Raw genomic sequence first — 22,780 nt, 5'->3', positions numbered from 1 at the left:
AAAGTTTAAATTTTAAAAAGCGAGGTTAACGTTCTTTTTTTAAACTATTAACGAGATCTCGGTATTTAAATACTGTTTCGTATATAAATAGTTCGGGGTTTAAAATTATCGGTCTATCTAGGTTCGATACGTCCGGGCTCGATCCCGATTCGCCGACCGTAATTAATTCTATTTTAATAGGGGTTATTATTTTATAAATCGTATAACAGGGTTATTTAAATATATAATTATATATTATTTAACTCGTTTCGCGTATAATTCGAAACCTAGTCTCCTCCCTATAATATATACTCGGGAAAAAAGGTTCCTCCTCATATAGTTAATTTAGTTCAGCTCTTCCTCCGAATCTCTAATAAACGGAAATTCTCGGGGCTCTTTAGCATAATCGCCTTTACGTCGGTAAGGGCGTAAAACCGTCTCTTCACTTTTATTAATTTATAATCGCCACGAGTAATTATTAATTAATATTAAATAAGCTTTCGTATATACGTATAAATTCCGGGTTTAATTAAAGTTTAATCGTTATATTTTATTATTTATATCTATCTTTAATATAAGCTACGAGGAGCATTATATACCCCTCTTAATAAAATAAGAAAGGGGTTCGTACGCGTAGGTACGTAATACCCCTTTTAAAGTAATATAAAAAACCTCAGTTCTTGCTATTCTAACACTATAAGTTTTTTTTTAATTTTTATACGAAATAACGTATCTTATAAGCGAATATCTCACTTTTATAAATTTCTTTATAGCTTTAACCTTTTTTTATATTCTTTTACGTCCGAAAATATTATAACTTTAAAAAAAGAGCGATATAATTCTAGCGTTTTAAACGCTTTAAGAAGATTTAAATTTAAGCGTATAACAGGCTATATTAATTTATTACGTTTTATCGAAAACCTTATAGCGTAGACGAAATAGCTGACCTATACGATATAAAATACTTATAAATTCTCGAAAGCTTTTAAATTTCGAAAAAGATACGATTATTTAATATATTATTAATTTAAATACGTAATCGTTTCTTCCCCGGTTAAGTAGTATAAAAGATATAGCGAATTAATTACTTAACTTACGTAACGCGGGACGCGTTGGTATTAATTAAGCTTTTAACTTTATATAATAATAATTAGACCTCCGGACGCGTTTTAACCGAAGAATCGATTATTAAAGAGTCCTTTATAAGGATTTTAACGCGTATTACGTATAATTTATTTTCGTACGAAATATAATTTATAAATACGAGATCTAAAAGGAGGATATTTATAACTTTAACGAGACCGGCTTTTTTATAAATTAAATCTCGTTCGAAATAGTTATAATTATCTCCGATTAATGCGGAAAGCTTAGGGTAATATAATAAAGGAACTCGGAATAGGTTATAATTATTTAAAGCGTCGGATTATACGGTTACGCCATCCCTCCGTATATTATCTTTACTAGGAAAACGTACCTCTTTTTTTAATACGAAAATAGCTTATTATTAAAAAACTAAATAATCGTAATTATTAAAAATAATTAAATTACGAATAAAAGAAGCGAAGACTAGATTCGATACTTTAATAAATATACGAAGTTTTATACGAAAAGTGCTTACCGTTTATTAATTTTTAACGGCTATAAAAGTTATTATTTAATAATTTTTAAACTTTATTATAAAAAGAACTCGATTATTATATTTTATATATTCTTTTATTTATTATATAAACTTTAACTTTTTAATATCGGTTATTTTTATATATTAAAAAAGCGTATAAAAAAGAAATTAAATATTTTATATAGGCGCATATTATTTATATTTTAAAGGAAAATTTCTTATTAATGTTTTTAAAAGCGTTCTAAGCGATGTTCATCGTTTTAAATATATAAAGAGGTTTTCGAAAAATAGGACTCGCTCCGTGTAATCCGGAATATATTATTTTATAATTAGACATAAAGCTACGTATTTTAATACCTCCGGGGACGTTTTTTAGCCTATTTATTCCTTAAGAATTAAAGATTTTAAACAACCCGATTAAGGCTTAATCTTAAACTAAATACGTTCGAAACTATATCGTATAATATTAAAATAATTTTTTAATATTTATTTTAATTAGTTTTAATTAAATCGTAAAGGTTATAATATATATTATATACCGAGTTACTTTTTTAAAAAGTAATAACGCGATACTTTAAAAAGTAAATAAAATATTTAGCCGCCGCCGCCGTACGAAAAAAAACGGCTATAAAATAGAGGATCATTTCGTATATAAATTAAAGAAGACTTATAGTTTTAAAAGGACGTTAATAAATAGTTATAAATCGAAGCGCGTTAAAAGAGTAATCGTACAAAGATGTTTAAGACACGCTTATAACGTTATAAAATCTGCGGAAAGCTCGGGTATAATACGCGTAAGCTAGCTAACGGTACTACGGTCACCTCATGCAACTGAGACCTTAAAAACTAATAATAATACTACATAACAATAATACGAATAATTTAATTAAAAATTAATATAAAATCCTAAAAACACCGTTTTAATCTCGAAACGTTTTTATAACACTTTTAATCTCAGATTTAGAGTTAGATTTAATTACAACGGCTTCCGGCGTCGACGATAAAAGAGTAATAGCTTAGGGTTCTAATATAACGCTATTTATTTCCCTCTTAATTATTATAGTATTTTATATACGCGTAAACTTTTAATTAAGGTTAAGTATTACTCTTTTTCTTTTTTACCTCTTTCTTTTTTTAAATTACCTTTTAAAACTAACTTCTCGTGTTCTAATTAGCTGATTTAGCCGTTTAAAATATTTAAACTTTTTTAAAACTTCCGGAATAAAACCCGGCGCGTCGCGCTATCGAAAATAATATTATTATTATTAAACGTATCCGTTAACTTTTTAATTTAATAATTAATTATAAATATTAATAACGTTATAAAAGAAAATTATTTATTAAAAATATTAAAAGGAGGCTTAAATAATTCTATTTTTATTTAGTTTTTTATTTTTTAATTCCGGTTATTAAAGGGCTTATTAATATTACGAGGGAATATATTAATTACGGCCTAGCCGCTAATTATTATATACGGCTAAAAAATAAACCTTTTAATTAATTCGTAATATCGAAAAAAGTCTCTTTTATTTATATTTATATTATTAAATCTTATATAATATAAAAATATTTTTTAATAATAAGTATTCTTTAATATATTAAAAAGATTAAAATTTAAAGGTTATAATAAATATAACGAGTATACCGGAAAGAAAAAAAACTATATCTTATACTTTAAACACGTTATAATAAAATCCTCGCTTACGTAATTAATATAACTATTTAAAATAATAAGCCGCTATTATTCCTCGTTTTTAAGTTTTATATAAGGGATAAAACCCTTATTTAATTATACTAAAACTAGCTCCTTATTAATCTAGCCTTTAAGCGATACCGTAAAGACTTAATCCTCTATAATATCCGTTAACGAGTCCTCCTTTTTTAAAAACTATTACTATTAGACTTATTAACTTTTAAATATAATAAAAAAAGGCAAAGCTCGGCCTAAAGCATTATTATATTCGACCGTAAAAGCCTATTTTTAATTAAAAGAGTTTATAACTAATATTCTCTTTATTTTAATAAATCTAATAATTATTATATTTATTCTATAGCCGAGCTAGTTACCGATCTTATTAACGTTAAACCGAAACTCTAAAGGGATCGATTTTAAAATAAGATTATTAAGCTGTTTAAAAAACTTAATAATTTTCTTTACGGAAGTTATATTAAGCTTTAAAAAATTTATCCTTTTAAAAAACGTAGTATTAATAAATAAATAATAAGTAATAAATCTTTTAACCTAATATTTATTAAGTATTATATTAATCCCGTTAATTTAAAAAATCCGCTAAACGAATATCTAGAAAATAACGTATACCGGTAAGCAGCTTAAATTATACTATATAAAATACTAAATTATAATCTAAAACTTTTCCGCTATTATTAAAGCCTAAAAAGACTTATTCCGTTATTTTATAGTCTTGCGGCCGTAAATCCGAGCCTATAGAATTATTTTAGGAATATTATACTTCTTAACGGCTTATTTTATTAACGAGCTATTTATAATATTTTAAATCGCGCGTTATAGTCTTGACTCGTTAAGTTTACGGCCTATCGGAAAGAGGAAAAAAAGAAGACAATAGTATTATTTAATTAATTATAAATTAAAAGCTAGCTAGTTTATATACTGATTTATATGTGGTGCTATTAAGGGTTATTTAAATTTAGGGGTCGCCGTTATATAAGGTGACCTGTTACAACCCGACCTAATTATACGGCTAAAAGACCCTACTTACCGGCACGGAACTACTATACCCCGAATAGGCTACGATACCACAGCTACGGACCGTACCGCCAGTTATATTAATACGATATTAAACTTTTCTTAATAACGAGTAGCGGTATCGCTACGACCGGCGATAGGACGAATATACTTATAAAGTAACGGCGACCGTTAATAAATCGCGTGGCACGGTAAACGTTTAGGCGAGATTATTAAATAGTATAGAGCGTAATTAAGAGAGATTATTAAGTAACGCCGAGCACGTTTAAAAGAAATTATTAAATAATAATAAATTAATAAAAAAAGAATTAAATATATAATAATAAACGTTTTTTTATATATTTTATATAAATATTTTTTATTTTAATAATTAATTTAAATATTAAGTTTAATTTATTAATAAAATAAATAGTTTTAATAAAACTATTATAAATATTTTTAAAATTTATATATTTTAATTACTTTTGTTTTTATAAATTATTATTTATTATATCGATAAAAGCGACTTTTATTATACGTTTAAATACTTTCTCATATTATTAATATAAACCTTAGTACGTTTTATTAAGTTTTTTTTTAAACCTAAATAACGTTCGTTATATTTTAATTATTCTTATTTTTACGAATTATTACTTAGACCTTTAAATAATAACATCACAAGAACTATATCTATACCTAGCCCTAGTAACACCGTCCGATAAAGAAAGATTCCTATTATCACTTTTAATACCTCTTAACGAGACCCTGTTATAAATATCGATAGCGACGATAATAATAACGAACTTACCTGATAAGTATTAGTTAAGCGAATTAAAGAACTCGAGTAAGAGAGCGTTAATTATTAATATTATTACGCTAAGTTTAAAAAAAAGCGTAACGAGCTTTTAGTTAAAAATACCTTAGGATAAATACCCCACGATATCGATAAGTTACGCGAAAAAATATATCTTTTTTATATAGCTATTAATATTATTTAAACCCTTATTATATTAAAAAAAAGTATAAAGATTAATACGTTAACACCTTTTAACGAAATAAGCGAAAACTTTTAAAACTTTTTCGTTTAAATTAAAACCTATTAACGATTTTATAAAAGAACGTTCTAAAACGTTACTTAATAAATTATTTACGCCGCTTTATTTTTTAAAAATAAGATACTTATTTAGTTCGAACCTTACTTAAACGAACTCGTAAAAAATAATTAATAAATCGAGTTATACCGCATAAAAGTATAACGTATTTTCGAAAGTTATAACGGCTTTAAATACGCCTTTAAATCATTTTTCTAAAACCCCGACGAAAAACGATAGGCGGAGAAGTAATTTAAAACCTTTAAATAAAAAGGATTAGCCGCTTTTTATACGGCCGAGTTCCGGCGTATTATAGCTTGATTAAATTATACCGAAGTTACGAAAATTATAATATATTATCGAGGATTAAAAGACGATATTAAAAACGAACTTAGCCGGCTTAACGCCCCCGATAACTTTCTTTCGTATATAGAGCTCACTATTAAGATCGATACTCGTATATACGAACGACGCCGCGAAAAACAGGGCGGACCCTAGCGGTAGACCAGTTAAGCTTAAACTAATACGGGGCGACCACGATAATATAACTACATACCGCCTAAAAATATTATAATATATAGCTATTATAATAAGCTTATAAACCTTAACGCTATTAAATATAATAAACAGGATAAAAAGTTACGTAATACTTATTATAATTACTAAAAATTAAGATATTATATTTAAAAATATCGAGCACTAAAAAAAGATTTCCGACGAGTTTTAAACGAACAATAAATTAACGCTATTAAAATAAAGGATACCTTTATAATAATTATAAATAATAATAGCGCTATTATTAAATACGGTAACCTATTTTAAATAGCTTATTATAATAATAAGTACGCCTCTTATTTAGTAGATAAGGAAGGTATCGGATAATTCTTTAAAACCCTAAAAGGTAAAAAGGATTATAGCCGAAACATCGCGATAACGCGAAGGGAACGATCCTTACCTTACGACGAAGATAGTAATTCGACGAACGATATTACGAGCTAATTAAAATAACTTATAAATTACGAACGTTTAATAAGTATATTAATAAATAGATTAATATACGAGATCGCTAAGTTTAGAGATTTAAAAACCGATAAATAGTTAATTATTCTTAATATTCTTTGCCCTAATTCGAAATATTTACGCTAAGTATTTATTACGGCCGGGTTTAATTAAAAAATCCACGGTAATTACGCCGTAAAGGACGACCTACGAATTTCCCTTACATACGAAGGATATTTTACGCTTTTATAGATCTCATACGTATATAACGCTTATATAGAATACCTCGCGAAGAAACTTAAGTACGAATAGTTTCCCCGAAAGATCGGTAAACGACCTATTACGTAATCACACCCGGACTATATTATCGGGAAAATCCGAACATCGATCCCTAACGGATAACGCGCGTACTTATTAATATAAGAAAACTTACGATAGTTATAATAATACTACTTAAAAAGATAAAATTAAAGGGAATATTTTAAGGATTAATACTTTAAATACGCTTAAAAAAAATCGCGAGCCTATAAACATCTAAAAAAGAGTGCCCGACGCTTTTAAGATATATTAGTACATACTTAATAAAAGGACCCCTTTAATATATTAAAAAACTTATAAAGCGTTTATAAATTACCGCGAACTTAATAAACTTTCGAATCGCTTTAAAAACCCGGATCTTAAGTATTAAGGACAGTACTTTATACGGGGAAGAGTATAGAAACACTTTTACCGGTATATTAAAAAGCGCTTTATAAAGAACGGAAAGAACGATAGCGACGATATAAAGATCGATCGTAAGAAATTATTAATTACCCATAAGAGTAACGTTCGGGAAACGAACGCCGCTTATTATAAAAAAACGATAACAGGCGGATTAAAATAGGTTCCTATATTAAATAATAAATAATTAAGTTATTTATAAATATATTATATTAATAATAAATATAAAAAGAGTTTATATTAAAGCGTTACTCGATAACGAAGCGTAAAGAAATTATATTTTACTATAATACCCTAGTTATAAGTAAATAGTTTTAAAATTAATTAAAGAATAGGTTAATTTTAATAAAATATATTAAAAAGAGGTTTAATCGATAAATAGCGGTCTAAAAAGCAACCTTTTAATAAACTTAAAGTCTTTAAGCCGAACGTTATAATAATTATATTAAAAAAGTATCGGTAATTCGAAGCTTTTTTTAATAAGAAATTAAAAATAAGCTTACCGTTTCATACACGATAAAATTATGAAATACCCTTTAAAAATAGGAAGGAACCTTTATTTATACCTATATATAAACTTAACTAGCAATATAAACAAGCCTTAAAGGAGTATATTACGGAAAATCTCGAGAAAGGAGTTATATAACTATTTATGTTATTAATAGGCTTCCTTATCCTCTTCGTTTTAAAAAAAGAGTAAGGACGGGAAACCTAAATAATATATATATATTAATTATTAAAAGCTTAACGAAATTATTATTAAGAACTTATACCCTTTTTTATTAATTAGCGATTTACGAAATAGGTTATTATACGTTAAGATCTTTATAGTACTCGATCTCTTTAATATATATAACTTAATCCGGATTAAAAAAGGAAAAGAGTAAAAGACCGCGTTTCGAACTAAGTATAATTATTTCGAATATTAAATTATACCGTTTAACTTAATTAATATATTAATTAGCTTTTAGTTTATAATTAACTACCTCTTATGGGAATACCTCGATAAATTTATTATAATATACCTCGACGATATCCTTATTTATTCCGAAAATAACGAGCAGTACCGAAAGCACGTAAAACTAATACTTTAAAAGCTACAAAACGCTAACCTACTAATTAACCCAAAAAAGAGCGAATTCTACCAACGATCCGTTATTTTCGTGAAATACGTGATATCCTCGGGCGAAATCCGGATAAAACCTTCGAAAATCTTAATAATTAAAGAATAGCTTACGCCTATAAGCGTTACAGAAATTAAATCTTTCTTAAAACTAATTAATTATTACCGGATTTTTATCCCCAGATTTAATAAGATCATAACACCTTTAATAAACTTAATAAAAAAGGATAAATTATTTTAATAAACGGAAAAAAAAGTAAAGCCTTTTATAATATTAAGGAGCGAATTTTTAACGAATTAATATTTTATATAACAAACCCGTCTAAACCTTTTAAAATTAAAACCGACGTATCGAACTATACGATCGGAAGATAACTTAGTTAACGAAATAATAACGGGAAATCATACCCGGTCGTATTCTTTTCGAAAAAGCTTAACGAATTAGAGCTTAATTATTAAATCTATAATAAAGAATTAATAACTATTATTAAAGCTTGCGAAAAATAGAGATATTATTTTAACGGAATAATGAAACTAATTAAAGTTTATATTAATTATAAAAACCTTATAACGTTTATTATTATTAAAGAATTAAATAAACAATAAATATAATAGTTTAAATTTTTATTAAGATTTAACTTTATTATTATTTATTAAAAAAGTAATAAGAACGGTCGCGTTAATATATTAACCCGACGACCGGACTATTAAGAAAAGGTTCTACTCGAAACGCGAACTATTTTTATTTACGATTAAAATAGTAACCTTATATTATCGAAATAATTAAATATTATAAACTACGTTTAATATAATAACAATTAAGTCACTAAGTTTCAATAATTTAACTAAACCCCCGACCCCGCGAGCTATTTTAAAGATCACTTCGAAAATCATAACGGTCTTACTTTTTACCGAAATAAGATTTATATTTTTAAACGGTATCGCGAAAACTTTATTAAAGAATTCTATAAATACCTTATATACGGATATTAAAGAGTATTTAAAACCTAGAAACGGATTATTAAATAATTTAATTATAAAAACCTTAAACTAATCGTAACCGAGGTAATTAGTAAATACAACCTCTATAATAAAGCTAAAGCTACCCGACACCGGTTATACGGAAAATTATAACTAATTCTACTATTAAATAAAGTATAAAAAACTATTACACTTAATTTTATTATTAAGCTACCCTTATTAAAAAAACCCTTAATTAAGGTCGATTACGACAGTATTTTAATAATTACGGATAAACTTACGAAATATACTTACTTCTTATTATATAAAGAATTTAGCGATATTAATAACTTAACGTACATATTCCTTCGAATAATCGTTAGCTAGTACGGGCTACCCGAAATAATTATTTCTAATAAAAATAAATTATTCACCGCTAAATTCTAAAAATTATTTATAGCATAATTTAGAATTAAGTATAAACTATTTATAATTTACTACCCTTAAACGAATAAATAAATCGAGCGGATAAATTAAACCTGAAAGTAATACCTACGCTACTATATTAATTATAAATAAAATAATTAGGTATAATTACTACTTATAAACTAATTTATTTATAACAGCGCAAATAACGAAGCTATACGCATTTTACTATTCTGAACGAACTACGGGTATAACTTAAAAATTATTAGAAAACCTTTAAAAAAAAAGCTAGCACTAATCGCGACCATATAAATCGAAAAATTAAAAAAATTATAAATTATATTATAATAAGCCTTTATTTTCTTTTAATAATAAATAAAAGGATACGCCGATTAAATAAGGTTAAAAGGATTAATTTATAAAGAAAGAGAAAAGGTTTACTTCTTGTAATAAAATATTAAAACTAAGTAATTAAATAATAAATTAAACTTTAAAAAGATCGGATTATTTAAAATTATAAAGGTTATTTTAAAAATTAATTACCGATTATTATTATTTAAAATAATATAAATACACTTTATATTTTATATTTTATTATTTAAACTAGCGGCCGAGGGAATTTTAATCGATATATAGCTAGAAGTTGAAATAGATTAGCACGAGTACGAAATCGACGGAATTATCGATAAAAGAAAAAAAGGACGAAGCTTCTAATACCTCGTTTAATAAAAAAGTTACTTATTAAAGAATAATACCTAAGAGTTTAAAAAATATTTAGCGAATATTATTAAAGAGCTATAAACGTTTAAATAATAACCTCGGAAATCGGCTTAAAAGAGAAGTCGGTCGCGTTCTAATTAATAATATTAAAACCCTTTTAAACCTGAACGGCTATAACGGCTTTAGACTCCCGACGCTTTTGCTCTTTTAGCTCGTTTAGGGAGCGTAAGCCACGCTATACTAATTTAACCCCTTAGGTACAAGCTATCTCTTTTTATTTACGGAAACGAATAAAGCGAGTAACGGCTTCGTTAATTTAGCGTTAAAGTTTTAAGAAATAAGCCTTTACGGCGGACTCTTCTCGAGATAGGCGGTCGTGCTCGTTTTATATACGCCGTAAAAAAGATAATAAAACCTCGGTATTATTATATATATAATTAATACGAGTATACTCCTTATATTTATTAACGCCTTTTATTATTATATAAAATTACCTTTTTATAAAATAGCGATTATAAAGCATAACTTTAAAACTAAATTTAGAAAAGGCTTCGACAAGGTCTATACGATAAACGGTGGAGGAACGATTAAGTTTAACTCGAGATTTTTCGACGCGATTATTTATAATAAGCATATATTATAATAAAAAGCGATAAAAAAGGAAAATTTTATTATAAATTATAATAAGTAGACGGCTAAGGTATTTATAAAATTAATATTTTAAAAATAAAGTAATTAAAAAAAAGGATAATATTATAACCCGACCTAATTATATAGTTAAAAAACCTTATTTACTAGTACGGAATTATTATACCCTAAATAAGTTATAACATTATAACTACGGACCGTACCGCCAGTTATATTAACACGACGTTAAATTTTTTTTAATAACGAGTAACGGCACTGTTACGATCGGCGATAAAATAAATACGTTTATAAAGTAACGGCGACCGTTAATAAATCGCGTAGCACGGTAAACGCTTAAGCGAGATTATTAAATAGTATAGAGCGTAATTAAAAGAGATTACTAAGTAACGCTAAGCATATTTAAAAAAGATTATTAAATAATAATAAATTAATAAAAAAAAATTTAATATATAATAATAAACGTTCCTTTATATATTTTATATAAATATTTTTTATTTTAATAATTAATTTAAATATTAATTTTAATTTATTAATAAAATAAATAATTTTAATAAAACTATTATAAATATTTTTAAAATTTATATACTTTAATTACTTTCGTTCTTATAAGCTATTACTTATTATATTAATAAAAGCGACTTTTATCGCACGTTTAGATACTTTCTCGTATTATTAATATAACCCTTAGTACGTCTTACTAGGTTTCTTTTAGAACCCGGATAGCGTTCGTTACATGACCGTAGTACTGTTAGCTGGCTTACTTATTAGAATAATATAAAAGTATCTAAAAATAAGGATTCCGATTAATTTTAATATATTAAATACGTTATAATAAAATTAACTTATATTTTATTAAAAGAGGTGTAAAAGAATAATATATTCGCTTATATAAAACATTCGCTTATAAGATATGTTAATCTTTTATTTTATACGGCGGCGCCGGCTAAATATTTTATTCGCTTCTTATAGTGCGATTACTTTACTTTTTAATAAAGCGAGCCGGTATATAACTTACGTTATATTTTTCGTAATTTATTTAAGCTTAAATAAAATTAATATCGAAAAGTTATTTTAATATCGCGCGATTCGATTTTTAACGTATTCGGTTTAAAATTAAGCTTAATTAAATTATTTAAAGTTTTTAATTCTTAAAGTATAAATAGGCCGAAAAAAGGTCGCCGGAGGCGTTAATATATATAGCTTTATATCTATTTATAAAATTATATATTCCGGTTTATACGGTATAAATCCTACCTTTCGAAAACCTCTTTAAATATTTAAAACGGTAAAAATCGCTTAGAACGTTTTTAAAAACGTTCTTAAAAAGTCCTCCTTCAAAATATAAATAAAATACGCCCGTATAAAACGCTCGATTTCTTTCTTATACGATTTTTTTAATATATAAAAGTAAGGTCGAAATGGGGCAAAGAGGATATGTTGCAGAAGATAAATAGACCTAGGAAACTGTCTGATCAATCGCCTACTAAACAATACAACACTGGGGAATTACTAATGACTGGTATCATCTGTACCGTGGGAACACAAAGGGTAAAGGTAAGGAGAGGGAAGGCTAAAAGAGATGGAGAAAGAGAAGGATATTCAGATGCGCGCCGGCTTGTCATTATCATGCTATAACATACCATGCTGCATTCTAACTGGTCGTCCCTTGCCACAGAACTCCCATTCTTGGGCTTTGGTTTGACTTGTTACTCAATTCCAAACAACGCTGACCGGGCCGAAGTATTCAGCCCAACACCACATCCTCTGTCTGTGGTTCCAACGTTTCCCTTCCCAAACACGTTTCGTCATCATACCAAGCCCTTCTCTGTAGGCGGTTCCATTTTCTCGCTTCACAGCCATGACATTATAAATCTCCTCCCTTCCTTTCTTGATCTTAAGAGGCGCAAGATCTAGGTAAGGGCCGCCGGATGACATGCGTGCCAGGGAAGAAGGTTTAGAGTAGGTATTGAATGCAACGAAGGCGGAAAGCGCAACCAGCTCGCATGGCTGCCCCTGCACATGGACGGAGCCGCCGTCTTCTGTCCACTTGATAATCCCGCTCTCTCCGACGCGCATTCCCTCGAGGCCCACCAGGTCGATCCACCCCTGATTACCAATGGTTAGAATAGAGGCGGTCCGAGCCACAGGTGCTCGTACGCGCAGTGGAAGAACTTTGCTGTGTATGGATGCTGTGTGACTGGAGACCGGTGGTTCCCAACCGCACAGCGGATACATCTTAATCTGAGGTTTTGGAAACGCGCGACTTTGACTAACGCTGCACATAAGGTGATGTCAATATCGCCCTGCCAGCCCATCCAAGACCAGCTGGGTGAGACACCGTTTCCTGCCACTGACGCTGATTTGCGAGCCCGCCGTCTATAGAGTCCGTGGCCCGATTTTGGCTGCCACAACATCATGGCATCCAGGTGTTGCACTGGAAGGCCCCACCGGAACCCCTGGGGGAATAACGGAAGATACATCTTCATTATTCCAAGAAAAGCTTCGTATACGTCCTCGGGGTAAGTCAAGTTTCGGGAGTTCTTAAATTGTGCTGTTAGCAGATCCGAATATTACATATGTTAATAAAACACGTGTATGTCGCACTTACGTACTCCTCCACTAGTTTCATATAATCATCAGTAGAGGAACCAGAAGAGGTAGTTGTGATGCCTTCTTGTAGTGCTAATACAGGTATCGTTGTATCCGTGCCGTATCTCGATAAAACAGTCCGTAAGTTATTACTTTGTGCATAGTTCTACTGTTTCATTTCGGTGGGGTGGTGGTTGCTGGTCCCAGTGGATTCATACCAAATATGGTGTTGGCATTGCCAAAGCACCACCTGATGATGAAAGCGGAGCATACGGCGAGAGTACCGGTTCTCTTGGAAAGTCCAACCCCTAGAGTACTAAATAAGGAGCAAATGAGCTTAGGGAAGTGCCCATCCGTCTGCTAGACAGGGCTATATGGTACTTACCCAAATCGAGTTTCGAGAACTTGTAAGATCGACGTACTCAAATTTATCCATGTGTGGGCTGACGTTGCGGTGTTCAGTGAGACCCTTCAAGCCCCTGAAGCCATGGTCCGCATCCCAGCCACCCGCTGCCACGATGGTCAAATAGGCACCATAGTAAATGTCGGCCATCAATTGCAGCTGGCCATGCTTCGTCTCGGCATCGTCCTGGCAGATGCAGAGTCGATCGACCCATAAATATATCTGCGTAAGGAGGTTGGAGAGCCCCATAGCGTGGCGAATCGTTTTCGGGACTACCACAACTGAATTTGTCTGGTCGAGCGCCCCTGGGCATCGGAGCGCCGGCAACGTCTCTCGGGTTAACTGCCCCGACTCGGCACCACCCCACACATAGCTCAAAGCAAGGTATTTGTGAGTTTCGGCGGGAACGATGCAATTTAACTGAACATCAATAAGCCAGATCGGGCGACCGAAGTCGCCTTCCGAATCTGTTTGATGCGAACATGTAGAGTGATTCTCATCACAGGTAGAGAGCCAGTGAAGTATCTCGTCAATATTTCGAGGGTAAAAAGACCAAAGAGGGAATCAACCTCCTTTACACAGCGGTGGTGATAATTCTCTGTACGCTTTCATCCAACCAAGCAAGTATTATTCAACGACATCCCACAATAGGTGCCTCGCTTCTGCATTTCACTAGAATCTTTTCAAGGGTTGCTACTCCTCTGTAAACCTGGAATTTGCCCTTCGTCTCAAGAGCCTATGACCGATCCTGGCAAATGCTGGCCTGGTGGCATCCCGGATCATATTCGATCTCACCCGGAGCCAATCAAGGAGAACATCAAGGAAGAGATTAAGGGATGGCAGCTATTTCTCGAGGTACGACCTAAGGGGCAACCCTTTTCCCTCCTGCGTTTCTCCCAGAGCCTTCCCTGCTTGGAAACTGCATAGGTCAAGCTGTAAGACCCTCGCAGCTGACTAGCGACAAATACGCAGGAAAATGCAGTAGGCCGCGCCGACCATGAGCACCCCGAGGAACTCGATGAGAGTTTCGAGGTCACGCAGCGCCGACGCCTGGTCAGCCGGTGGGCGAGCATGGCCCAAGCCGAGCGCGACGGCTACCAGTCCCGCGCGCCCGTCCATGAGCTGAGGCGGTGGTGGTGGTACCCGCACGAGAAGCTAGACGGTCCCGACCTCGGGAAGAACGGCTTCTCTCACCTCTACCGACACACCAAGGGCGCCGAGCACAAATTTGTCGTGTGCAACGCGGCGGCGGGCCCCGAGCTGAGCCCCCGCGACATGGCCCTGTGGGCCAAGCAGCGCATCCTGTGCTTCCGGCTCGATGGGGACGACACGACCACGTTCGGCGAACTCGACGACGACGGCGTGGGCGTCGCCATTCCCAACTGCACTAATACCGCGGAAGGGGGGAGTCCGGTGGAGCCGCACGAGTTCCTGCGGTGGGCGTATCTGGAGGGCGCCGACTTCTTTGGGATGGCCATGACCAGCCGCGGCACGGTCGTCTTCCAAGTGCGCGATCCCATCCTCTTCGCCGACCGCGAGGCCCTCGATACGGGGCCCATGCTGCTCTGCAGTCTCGAGAACAACGGGCAGGTCGGCTTCAGTGGCCGCACCTGGGCGTTCGGCCTGGCGTGGCCCATGCAGCATACGAGTTGCCCAGGGCCGAGGCCCTGTACGAAAGGGGCCGCACGCATGAGGAGGACCGGCGCAACATGGAGGAGATGGGGATCCTGGAGCTCCTGGAGTCGTTTAACCGCTACTCCGTCGGCGGCGCGCCCGACGTCTGGCTGGACTACATCGAGCGGTATGCGCCGGGGTACCTCGATCTGGAGGAAGCGGGCACCGGCATCGCTTACGGGTATGACCACTCCCTCTTCCGGAACAACGAACGACTGGAGCAGATTCCGTTCGAGGACTTTGAACTATAGAGGCGTCTAAGATGGATATCTGCTCAGCGTGCTCGGGGTTTTCTAAGGTGCCTGGTCTAATTCCACGCTGTAATTTGCTGAGTGACAGAGGCCTTTAGGTTATTTAATAAGGTAGCGTTAATATTATAAAAAGCTTAAAATACTATACTTTAAATAAAAGAAAACGAAATAAAGTAATTACGTATTATTTTTATAAAAAGTTATAGTTTTTTTACTTATATATTACTTTTTAAGGTTAACTTACGAAAATATTAAATTTTCGCCGACTTATTTATTTTTATTAATTAAACGTTACTCGAGCAAAAGGTTATAAACTTAAGTTACTTATATTCGTAACTGTATTACCGCCTTAAATTACCGACTACATGGCTAACAGGACTTTTCTTAAGTACTGCTGGTTACAGTAATTATTACCAAGCAGCCAGCTAGACGATATTGCGGGCAAACCCAGATTAACGCTGCTGAGTAGCTAGCTACCACTCGGGCTTGATGTCATTAGTCCTAGTGCTTTCTTTCCAAGTAACAATCTCAACCCTTCTTTGCGTATAACATGTGTGATGTGCCAATCCCATACTATCAACACTGGCCGTCTGGTGCCCTATCCTCTTGTGTTGTGCTGTCGAGAAAAAGTGGTGTTCAATTTAGTTTCCAGAGTTTGTCGACCAACTCATCCCCCAGAAACCGGCCGCACCCGCTCCCCCCCTCTGGCCACGCAGCTCGGTATGGACGAGGCCCCGAAGACGCCGTCGTTGTAGACCTTCATCTCGGCCAGGTAGACGTGGGGCGCCTGGCGCCCGATCGAGGCAATCCAGGTGCGAAGCTCGGAAGCCCACGTCGCCGGCGCCGCCGCCTCCTCCTCCCCCAGCTGGGGCTCGGAGCCCGCCGTGGGTGACCAGAACTTCTGTGCGCCGAACCAACACTTCAGCACTGGCCACAATTCGGAAGATCCCTCATTGGGGCTCGCCGGTGGTGACCATAAACCCGACAGGCCATGGTCATGAAGATCATGGTGATGATGATGAGACTGCTGGGTCGGTTGGCGTTGCAGAAGACGCCTCTCGCCGCTGCCACCGTCGTCCGTACCTGCTTCCTCCTCACCACCCTCCTCAAACTGACAGCTGCACGGCGCCGTGAGCTGCGCATGCGCCGCTTCCAGCGCGCCGATGTACGTCGGATCCGAGAGGACGCGGACCCGCGGCTTGAAACCCCGCGCCTCGGTATGGTCGAGCGGCCTATAATGCCAATACAGGCCGTTCCGGCCCTTCCCCTTCCCCTCCCCCTCCCTCTCCCCCCTCCTCTCGCGGACCACGAAGCACGCGCGCACCGCGCCGACGCTGCGCGCGTTCGGGAACACCTCGAGCCCGCTGCGCACCAGCCGCTCCATCAGCTCCGGCGCCGCGGCGGCACTGGGGGCGCCGGGGAAGAAGGCCGCGGTCTGCAGCAGGATGTGCTGCGCGTCGAGCGCGAGGGGGCCGAGGTGCTGCCACGGCCAGCGGAATCGGCGGTAGCCCTCGACGGCGAGCAGGACGCGGTCGTGCGCGGGGGCGAACCAGGTGACGACCTTGACGTTGTGTTGTTGGCCTTTGCGGCGGTGGGATTTGTGGGAGGAGGGGGGTGGAGGAGGAGGAGGCGTCGAAGAGGGTGTAGGGCCGGCCGTGCCCGAGGGCGAAGGCGCGGGATTCGCGGCAGACCCAGGCGATGACGGGGGGCGCGAGCGGCTCGGCGTGGTAGGCGAACATGCTGAGCAGGAGGACGCGGTCGCGGGGGAGCGACAGGCGCCAGATTTCGTTGCGGAGCTCGCCCGGCAGGAGCATGAAGTTCCGGAAGGAGGCATCTCCGCCACTGTTAGGTGTTGATGCCGCCATGCGGTATTGGCCTGTGATGATGTTCTGCAGGTTGGCAAAAGGTAATAGGGGCTGGCGGAACATTGTATGCTCAGATGCATCAGACGAAGAAGTGGAAGGAGGAAAAACATATACAGTTTTTTTGCTTAGGGAATAAGAGTCATTTATTGTTCATTCTATACCGCCTGTACCAACTGTAAATACTGGGAGTCAAGCTTTGGCAACGGCGTGGGTTACGATGAAAATATGCTTTAGAATCGAGCGGATAAGATGGGTGATATTCCATAAGCATCTAACGGAACACATAAAACAGGTTATAAAAGACATGCAGATAAAAAAAGACAGGAAGCAAGATTAATAAAACAAAGTCATATATAAAATTTACTTGAAGGAGGAGAATGACTTCAAGTAAAAAAGAATGGTTGCGAAAAAATGCAAAAGAAGAGGGCGGCTTAAGGCGAACTCGAAATCCATGCCTCCCGGAATTTGATCGTAGATAACTACTTCCTGACGACTACTTTTACCCACTCTTCCGAAGCTTCATTGCGAGGAACGTCTGATAGGAAATTCAGATGTTATTAGGAATTATAAGGTTAAGGCAGCAGCTGTGTGTGGTCTGCAGGTTTGGCGGGAATTGGGAGGCATTGTTGTCAAGCCAACTAACTGCTGGGAGGGCGCGTTGGAGGGGTGGGGGTGCAGGGACAATCACACGTATGCTTCACCTTCGGGTCACTGTTTCTAGCCAAGGTCCCTATTGTCTACCTGGCTGGGCCGTCATCTGGCCCAGCTATGTGGTACTTTGGGGTGTCATCCTCCATGGCGAAGGACCTAATCCGCCTTGCAGGCCACAATCAAAGCATCATCTACTTGAACTCCTGGCCCACGTTGACGATCTTGCTCCCACTTAGGGGTATGGTAACATATGACCAGCGGACAATCATTATGCAAATATCTTGGAGCCTTGGGCGCCCTCTATGGCTACATTACTAAATCATGAATAACATTGTACTGAAACTCATGCCACTGAGGAAGGCCCCCACCACCATCTAATACAGTACTCCTCCTGCATTTGGCTCTGTTCCTTGACCCAGACAGTGATGCTACCTGTTGCCCCTTTACTGGCGGTACGAATGCTTGCACCTCCCCTAAACTGGCCGCACTGGCATCGCGTTGTAACAAATCCAGGTCCTGGTCGATCTGCGTGAATCAACCAGACTGACTGGCGAGCCTTGCAAGCCCCAGCCTTTCAGTACTTTATGATGAAAATGCTGTAGCACTCATCACTGGTGCTCCCCTGTAGTTGGCGGAAGGTTGGACTTTCATGAACTGAGGATAAGGAGGAGAGACTGTGCAGACATCAACCGAGCTACTATCATATGCTTGGATCTTACACAAGATCGGCCTCACATCCATCAATCATCATATGAGCAATTGGTTGTCTCCTCAGACAGGGCACTACCACGATGCTTCCAAGATATGACATATTCTCACAAGGGAGCTAGGAGCAAAGGAGGGAAAGGTCATATAAGTCAATAATTCGTGTCCGCAGACCCGGTTTGCCTGCCAAATGGATAGGTAGGTAGGTGCTATACAATTGTACATGAGTGGAGACTTGAATGAAGGATTGGCTTTCGGCCTCCAAACGTCCCCTAAATAGGGCACCGACCCGGCCTTGTGTCACAATTTTCCAGATATCCTGGTTTTCGTTTTGGGCTGCCTTGCCCGTCGTCAAAAGCTGGACTTCGTAGCCCGAAGGCTCGCTATACACCCGCCAACGCCATGCTGAGAAAAGATTCGAAGCGATAATAAGACATTTGTTCGTACAACAAAGGGCCCCTTCGTCGTGCGGGCCTTAAGCCTCAAAGACACTCTTGCCTTCGCGCCGGTTGAGTTCTCGGAGCACCGCCACAACCCCATTGGAGCGTAGGCGCTCGAGAACCATCTTCATGCCGTCCCTGGACTTGATGATCTGGTCATCCGTCTTGTTCGAGGCAATAGACTCGATGCTGCTCTGGATGCGCTTGGCACCCCAGCCCGAGATCCAACCGAATCGGCCTCGGGAGTTGTCCTCGCTGGCCACAGCCTTGTCCGCCTTGCGACTGCCTAGGGTGGACCGGTACGAGAAAGTGGTGGAGACCCAGGTGTTGGGAGACATGAAACGGGGAACGGCAGGCGAGAGAGCCGAGTTGTCGGCCTGCTCGGGCGGTGTGGCCGAGTAGTGTTGGGCCTCGGTGACACTCAGCACACCGGTGAAGTTCAAGTTGCGGCTCTCGGTCTTCATCCAGCCCTCCTTGATGTCGACAATGCTGTTCTCCAAGACATAGCTCGACTTCTCGCCGGCACCACCCGTCACGCTAGTCGGCAGCAGCTTGATGATGGCGGAGGGCATGCGCGACTTCTTCAGGTGGATGCGGGTGGTGTACAGCCGGCCAGTCTCGGGATCGACATGGGACTCGATGGTGTCGGTGGAGAGCACATGGGCGGAGAAGGGGTTGAGTTGAGGGGAGTAGTATCGAAGGAAGAAGGCGAGGGTGACGGTCGGGAACGGGTGGGTGTAGCTGTGGTTGGTCGTGTGCGTGAGAACCATGGTGGCGGTTTGATGGGAGGCACTGATCCAAGTCGGTTCGTGATAGCTCAATGTCGGATGCAACTAGTTGAATTGATCTCAATGGCTTTCGAGTTGGTTGGAATTGTGTGATCAACACGCCCTTCTTATTCTCTGCAGACTGATTTGGTCGAGTCGGGTCGGGGTTTGGCTGGTGGTCTGGTGGATGCGTGGTTTGAGTGAGGCTGGATCGTCAGTCGCAGTCAAAGGCAGTCAAAATTTGCCTTGACATGACAGACGACGATGATTGAAAATGGAGAGGGAGATATAGTAGTGACAAGCAAAGGAGGGAAGAGAGCGGGGAAACTCAAGGTAGCTAGGTTAATGAGCTGGATTATTAGATGGAAATATGATCTGGTATGCGGGCGAGTGTCACCACTTTCCTTCCAAACCACTGCAACTGCTTCGGACGCAAAACTCGAATGATGTCGAACAACGTCCCCCTTGGGAGAGAAAGTTGGGCCTAGGCGAAATGGTTAGGTGGTGAGCAAAGCAAGCGCCAATGCTGCCACACACGCACTGCACTCTCGCTCGGAGACCGATAGCTCCGCTCAGGCAATTTTCGACCAGTTAATCCAGTCTCCCCGATTGGCTGGAGCTGTGCTCAGCCCCCGCAGTAAGCTCTATCGAAGCAGTCCAATTGGCTCGAGACGTCATCTTGTCACGCGATGCGGGGTCTCTCTGCCTTTTTGGCTGCTGCGCCTGCAGGTCTCAATCAAGCCTGTGCCATCCCCCCCTTGATCCAGTCAGCCAAACGTTCATCCTGCATTGCAGAAAACAAAGCCCAAGCTCGATCCCTGGGCTGGTGGCAATTTCCCCAGATTTTGTCCGGAAGGGGTTTCGTGCGGCTCAATTGACCAACTGCCGCCTATGATGCCATCTTGGAGACAACATCAATCAATTGCCAAACAGAGTCTTTACGAGAAAATACACATTCAAACGGGAGATCCAATTTCACCAACCTCGCTGACCGTCGATTCTCGAAGTCTTTCGATCTTGTTTCACATGCCGCTTGGTTTTGTATGCTGGATGGGTAACGACGCTGCAGCAAATCCACGCACGAATCGCCGCATCAGACCAGAATCTTACGATCATCTCTGCGAGATCTCAACGGGGTGGATCTGGACTCCATCGGTCCGATGAATCAGGAGCCCCTATTGATGTTGGTGGCCAGCAGGTTGCACACCGATTCTGTTGTCTGTCAGTAATATATCCTGTGATTGATCGATTGAATGTGATTGCCACTGAGCCAAGCGACGCATCGCTGCGCAGGTTGTCACTTGTCACCTTTTGGTGTTACATGTCGGTCAGCGTATCGCATGCTGGAATCGAGCCATGTCTGCCCATTGCCCTGACCGCGACGAGTGTCGTATAACCACGTTGTTTTCGAGCTCGGTGATTCCCAGATCCAGATTGATGCCTTTTGCCAGCAATGCGAACGACGACTGCCTGACTCTAAGAGCAACCAGGCCCTCTTCCCCACTTCTTGCAGATTAGCTTTGCGGGAGTTAAGCTTACTTCAACCCCCATTGCTGTGTCGTATGTGCAGTGGATGTTGTTATTAGTCATGAACCGGAATGCCTACCTGCATATCTGCACAACTTGGATACCTCCGAGTGGCACAGCCAGCCACTTGCCCAATCCACCCTCAAGACCGGCTCGAGGTCAGTTTCTTGGGACATGCAACCTGCCACCTGCCCGTGACTTGCATCGTATTCTCGACATGGTCACCCGCTCCACTCCATCAGAGGAAGACTGGGAATGGAAATATTCTGTACCTGCTCCACAATCAAGCGGAATCTGCCATACGTCTCAACCAAGTGCACTTTCCCGGTCGTGCTTGATATTTAGTCCTGCCCAGATTGCCTGCTCACCCTGGAAGCCCTCACAACATAAACCCCGGCAATATCTTCACCGATGACATTACCGAAGTCGATGACCAATGATGAGTAGCACTTATTATCCCATAAACAGTAAGAACTCAAGATTGTAGGTAACACATAATACAGACTTATCGACAAAGACGTCTAGGTTTCCGACGTGATAGGACCGAATATATTCCGGTCGGTTCTCAACGTTTTGACAGCTAATTACTAAGGATACCGTTGATCCGCGATACCTAATGCCAGGCCCCGTCCCCTTTTTTCTCCCGTCTAGCTAAGTTGCTATCAAACTCGCGGCAAACTGGTTTCTATTAGCCGCACCAACTACCCTGACTTGAATTGTATTTTCTCGTGGCTAATCAGCCAAACCCCTTTTTGAATCCAATCTCCATTCTTCTGGTTGGTGTGTATCCCGTTTCTACTAGGCTAAGTAATTATCATACTTTTTAACCGAGTCTATTACATAAAGTGTAACCTCTGAGCTTCCATACCGTACTTACATAAATCATGATTTTTGCGGAAGAGACCTGTTCTTCACGAAAA

The 22,780-nt window shown here is 38.2% G+C and overlaps 4 protein-coding genes across 4 annotated transcripts; 1 reads left to right on the top strand and 3 right to left on the bottom strand.

Moving 5' to 3' along the window:
* Positions 1-12,698: 12,698 nt before the first annotated feature.
* Positions 12,699-14,229, bottom strand: PG994_004179 (HET-domain-containing protein; the record flags this gene model as incomplete). Its single annotated transcript, XM_066855588.1, has 4 exons — positions 12,699-13,094; positions 13,597-13,670; positions 13,796-13,893; positions 14,000-14,229. The coding sequence occupies 4 exons, from the start codon at positions 14,227-14,229 to the stop codon at positions 12,699-12,701; spliced, it is 798 nt and encodes a 265-aa protein (XP_066717755.1).
* A 489-nt stretch (positions 14,230-14,718) lies between these two features.
* On the top strand, positions 14,719-15,905 carry PG994_004178 (uncharacterized protein; the record flags this gene model as incomplete). The annotated part of the gene is made up of 3 exons (XM_066855587.1): positions 14,719-14,835; positions 14,953-15,596; positions 15,638-15,905. 3 exons carry the CDS (start codon positions 14,719-14,721, stop codon positions 15,903-15,905), a joined length of 1,029 nt encoding a protein of 342 aa, XP_066717754.1.
* Positions 15,906-16,572: 667 nt separating this feature from the next.
* On the bottom strand, positions 16,573-17,833 carry PG994_004177 (uncharacterized protein; the record flags this gene model as incomplete). The annotated part of the gene is made up of 2 exons (XM_066855586.1): positions 16,573-17,466; positions 17,597-17,833. 2 exons carry the CDS (start codon positions 17,831-17,833, stop codon positions 16,573-16,575), a joined length of 1,131 nt encoding a protein of 376 aa, XP_066717753.1.
* A 1,768-nt stretch (positions 17,834-19,601) lies between these two features.
* PG994_004176 (UPS1 mitochondrial intermembrane space) lies at positions 19,602-20,336 on the bottom strand (the record flags this gene model as incomplete). The annotated part of the gene is made up of 1 exon (XM_066855585.1): positions 19,602-20,336. One exon carries the CDS (start codon positions 20,334-20,336, stop codon positions 19,602-19,604), a length of 735 nt encoding a protein of 244 aa, XP_066717752.1.
* Positions 20,337-22,780: the final 2,444 nt, after the last annotated feature.

The sequence above is a fragment of the Apiospora phragmitis genome (assembly GCF_038363925.1).
Source record: "Apiospora phragmitis strain CBS 135458 chromosome Unknown utg000005l:1.0-4161743.0:1.0-4166827.0, whole genome shotgun sequence".
Classification (NCBI taxonomy): domain Eukaryota; kingdom Fungi; phylum Ascomycota; class Sordariomycetes; order Amphisphaeriales; family Apiosporaceae; genus Apiospora; species Apiospora phragmitis.
This window is presented reverse-complemented; position numbering and strand designations above follow the sequence as displayed.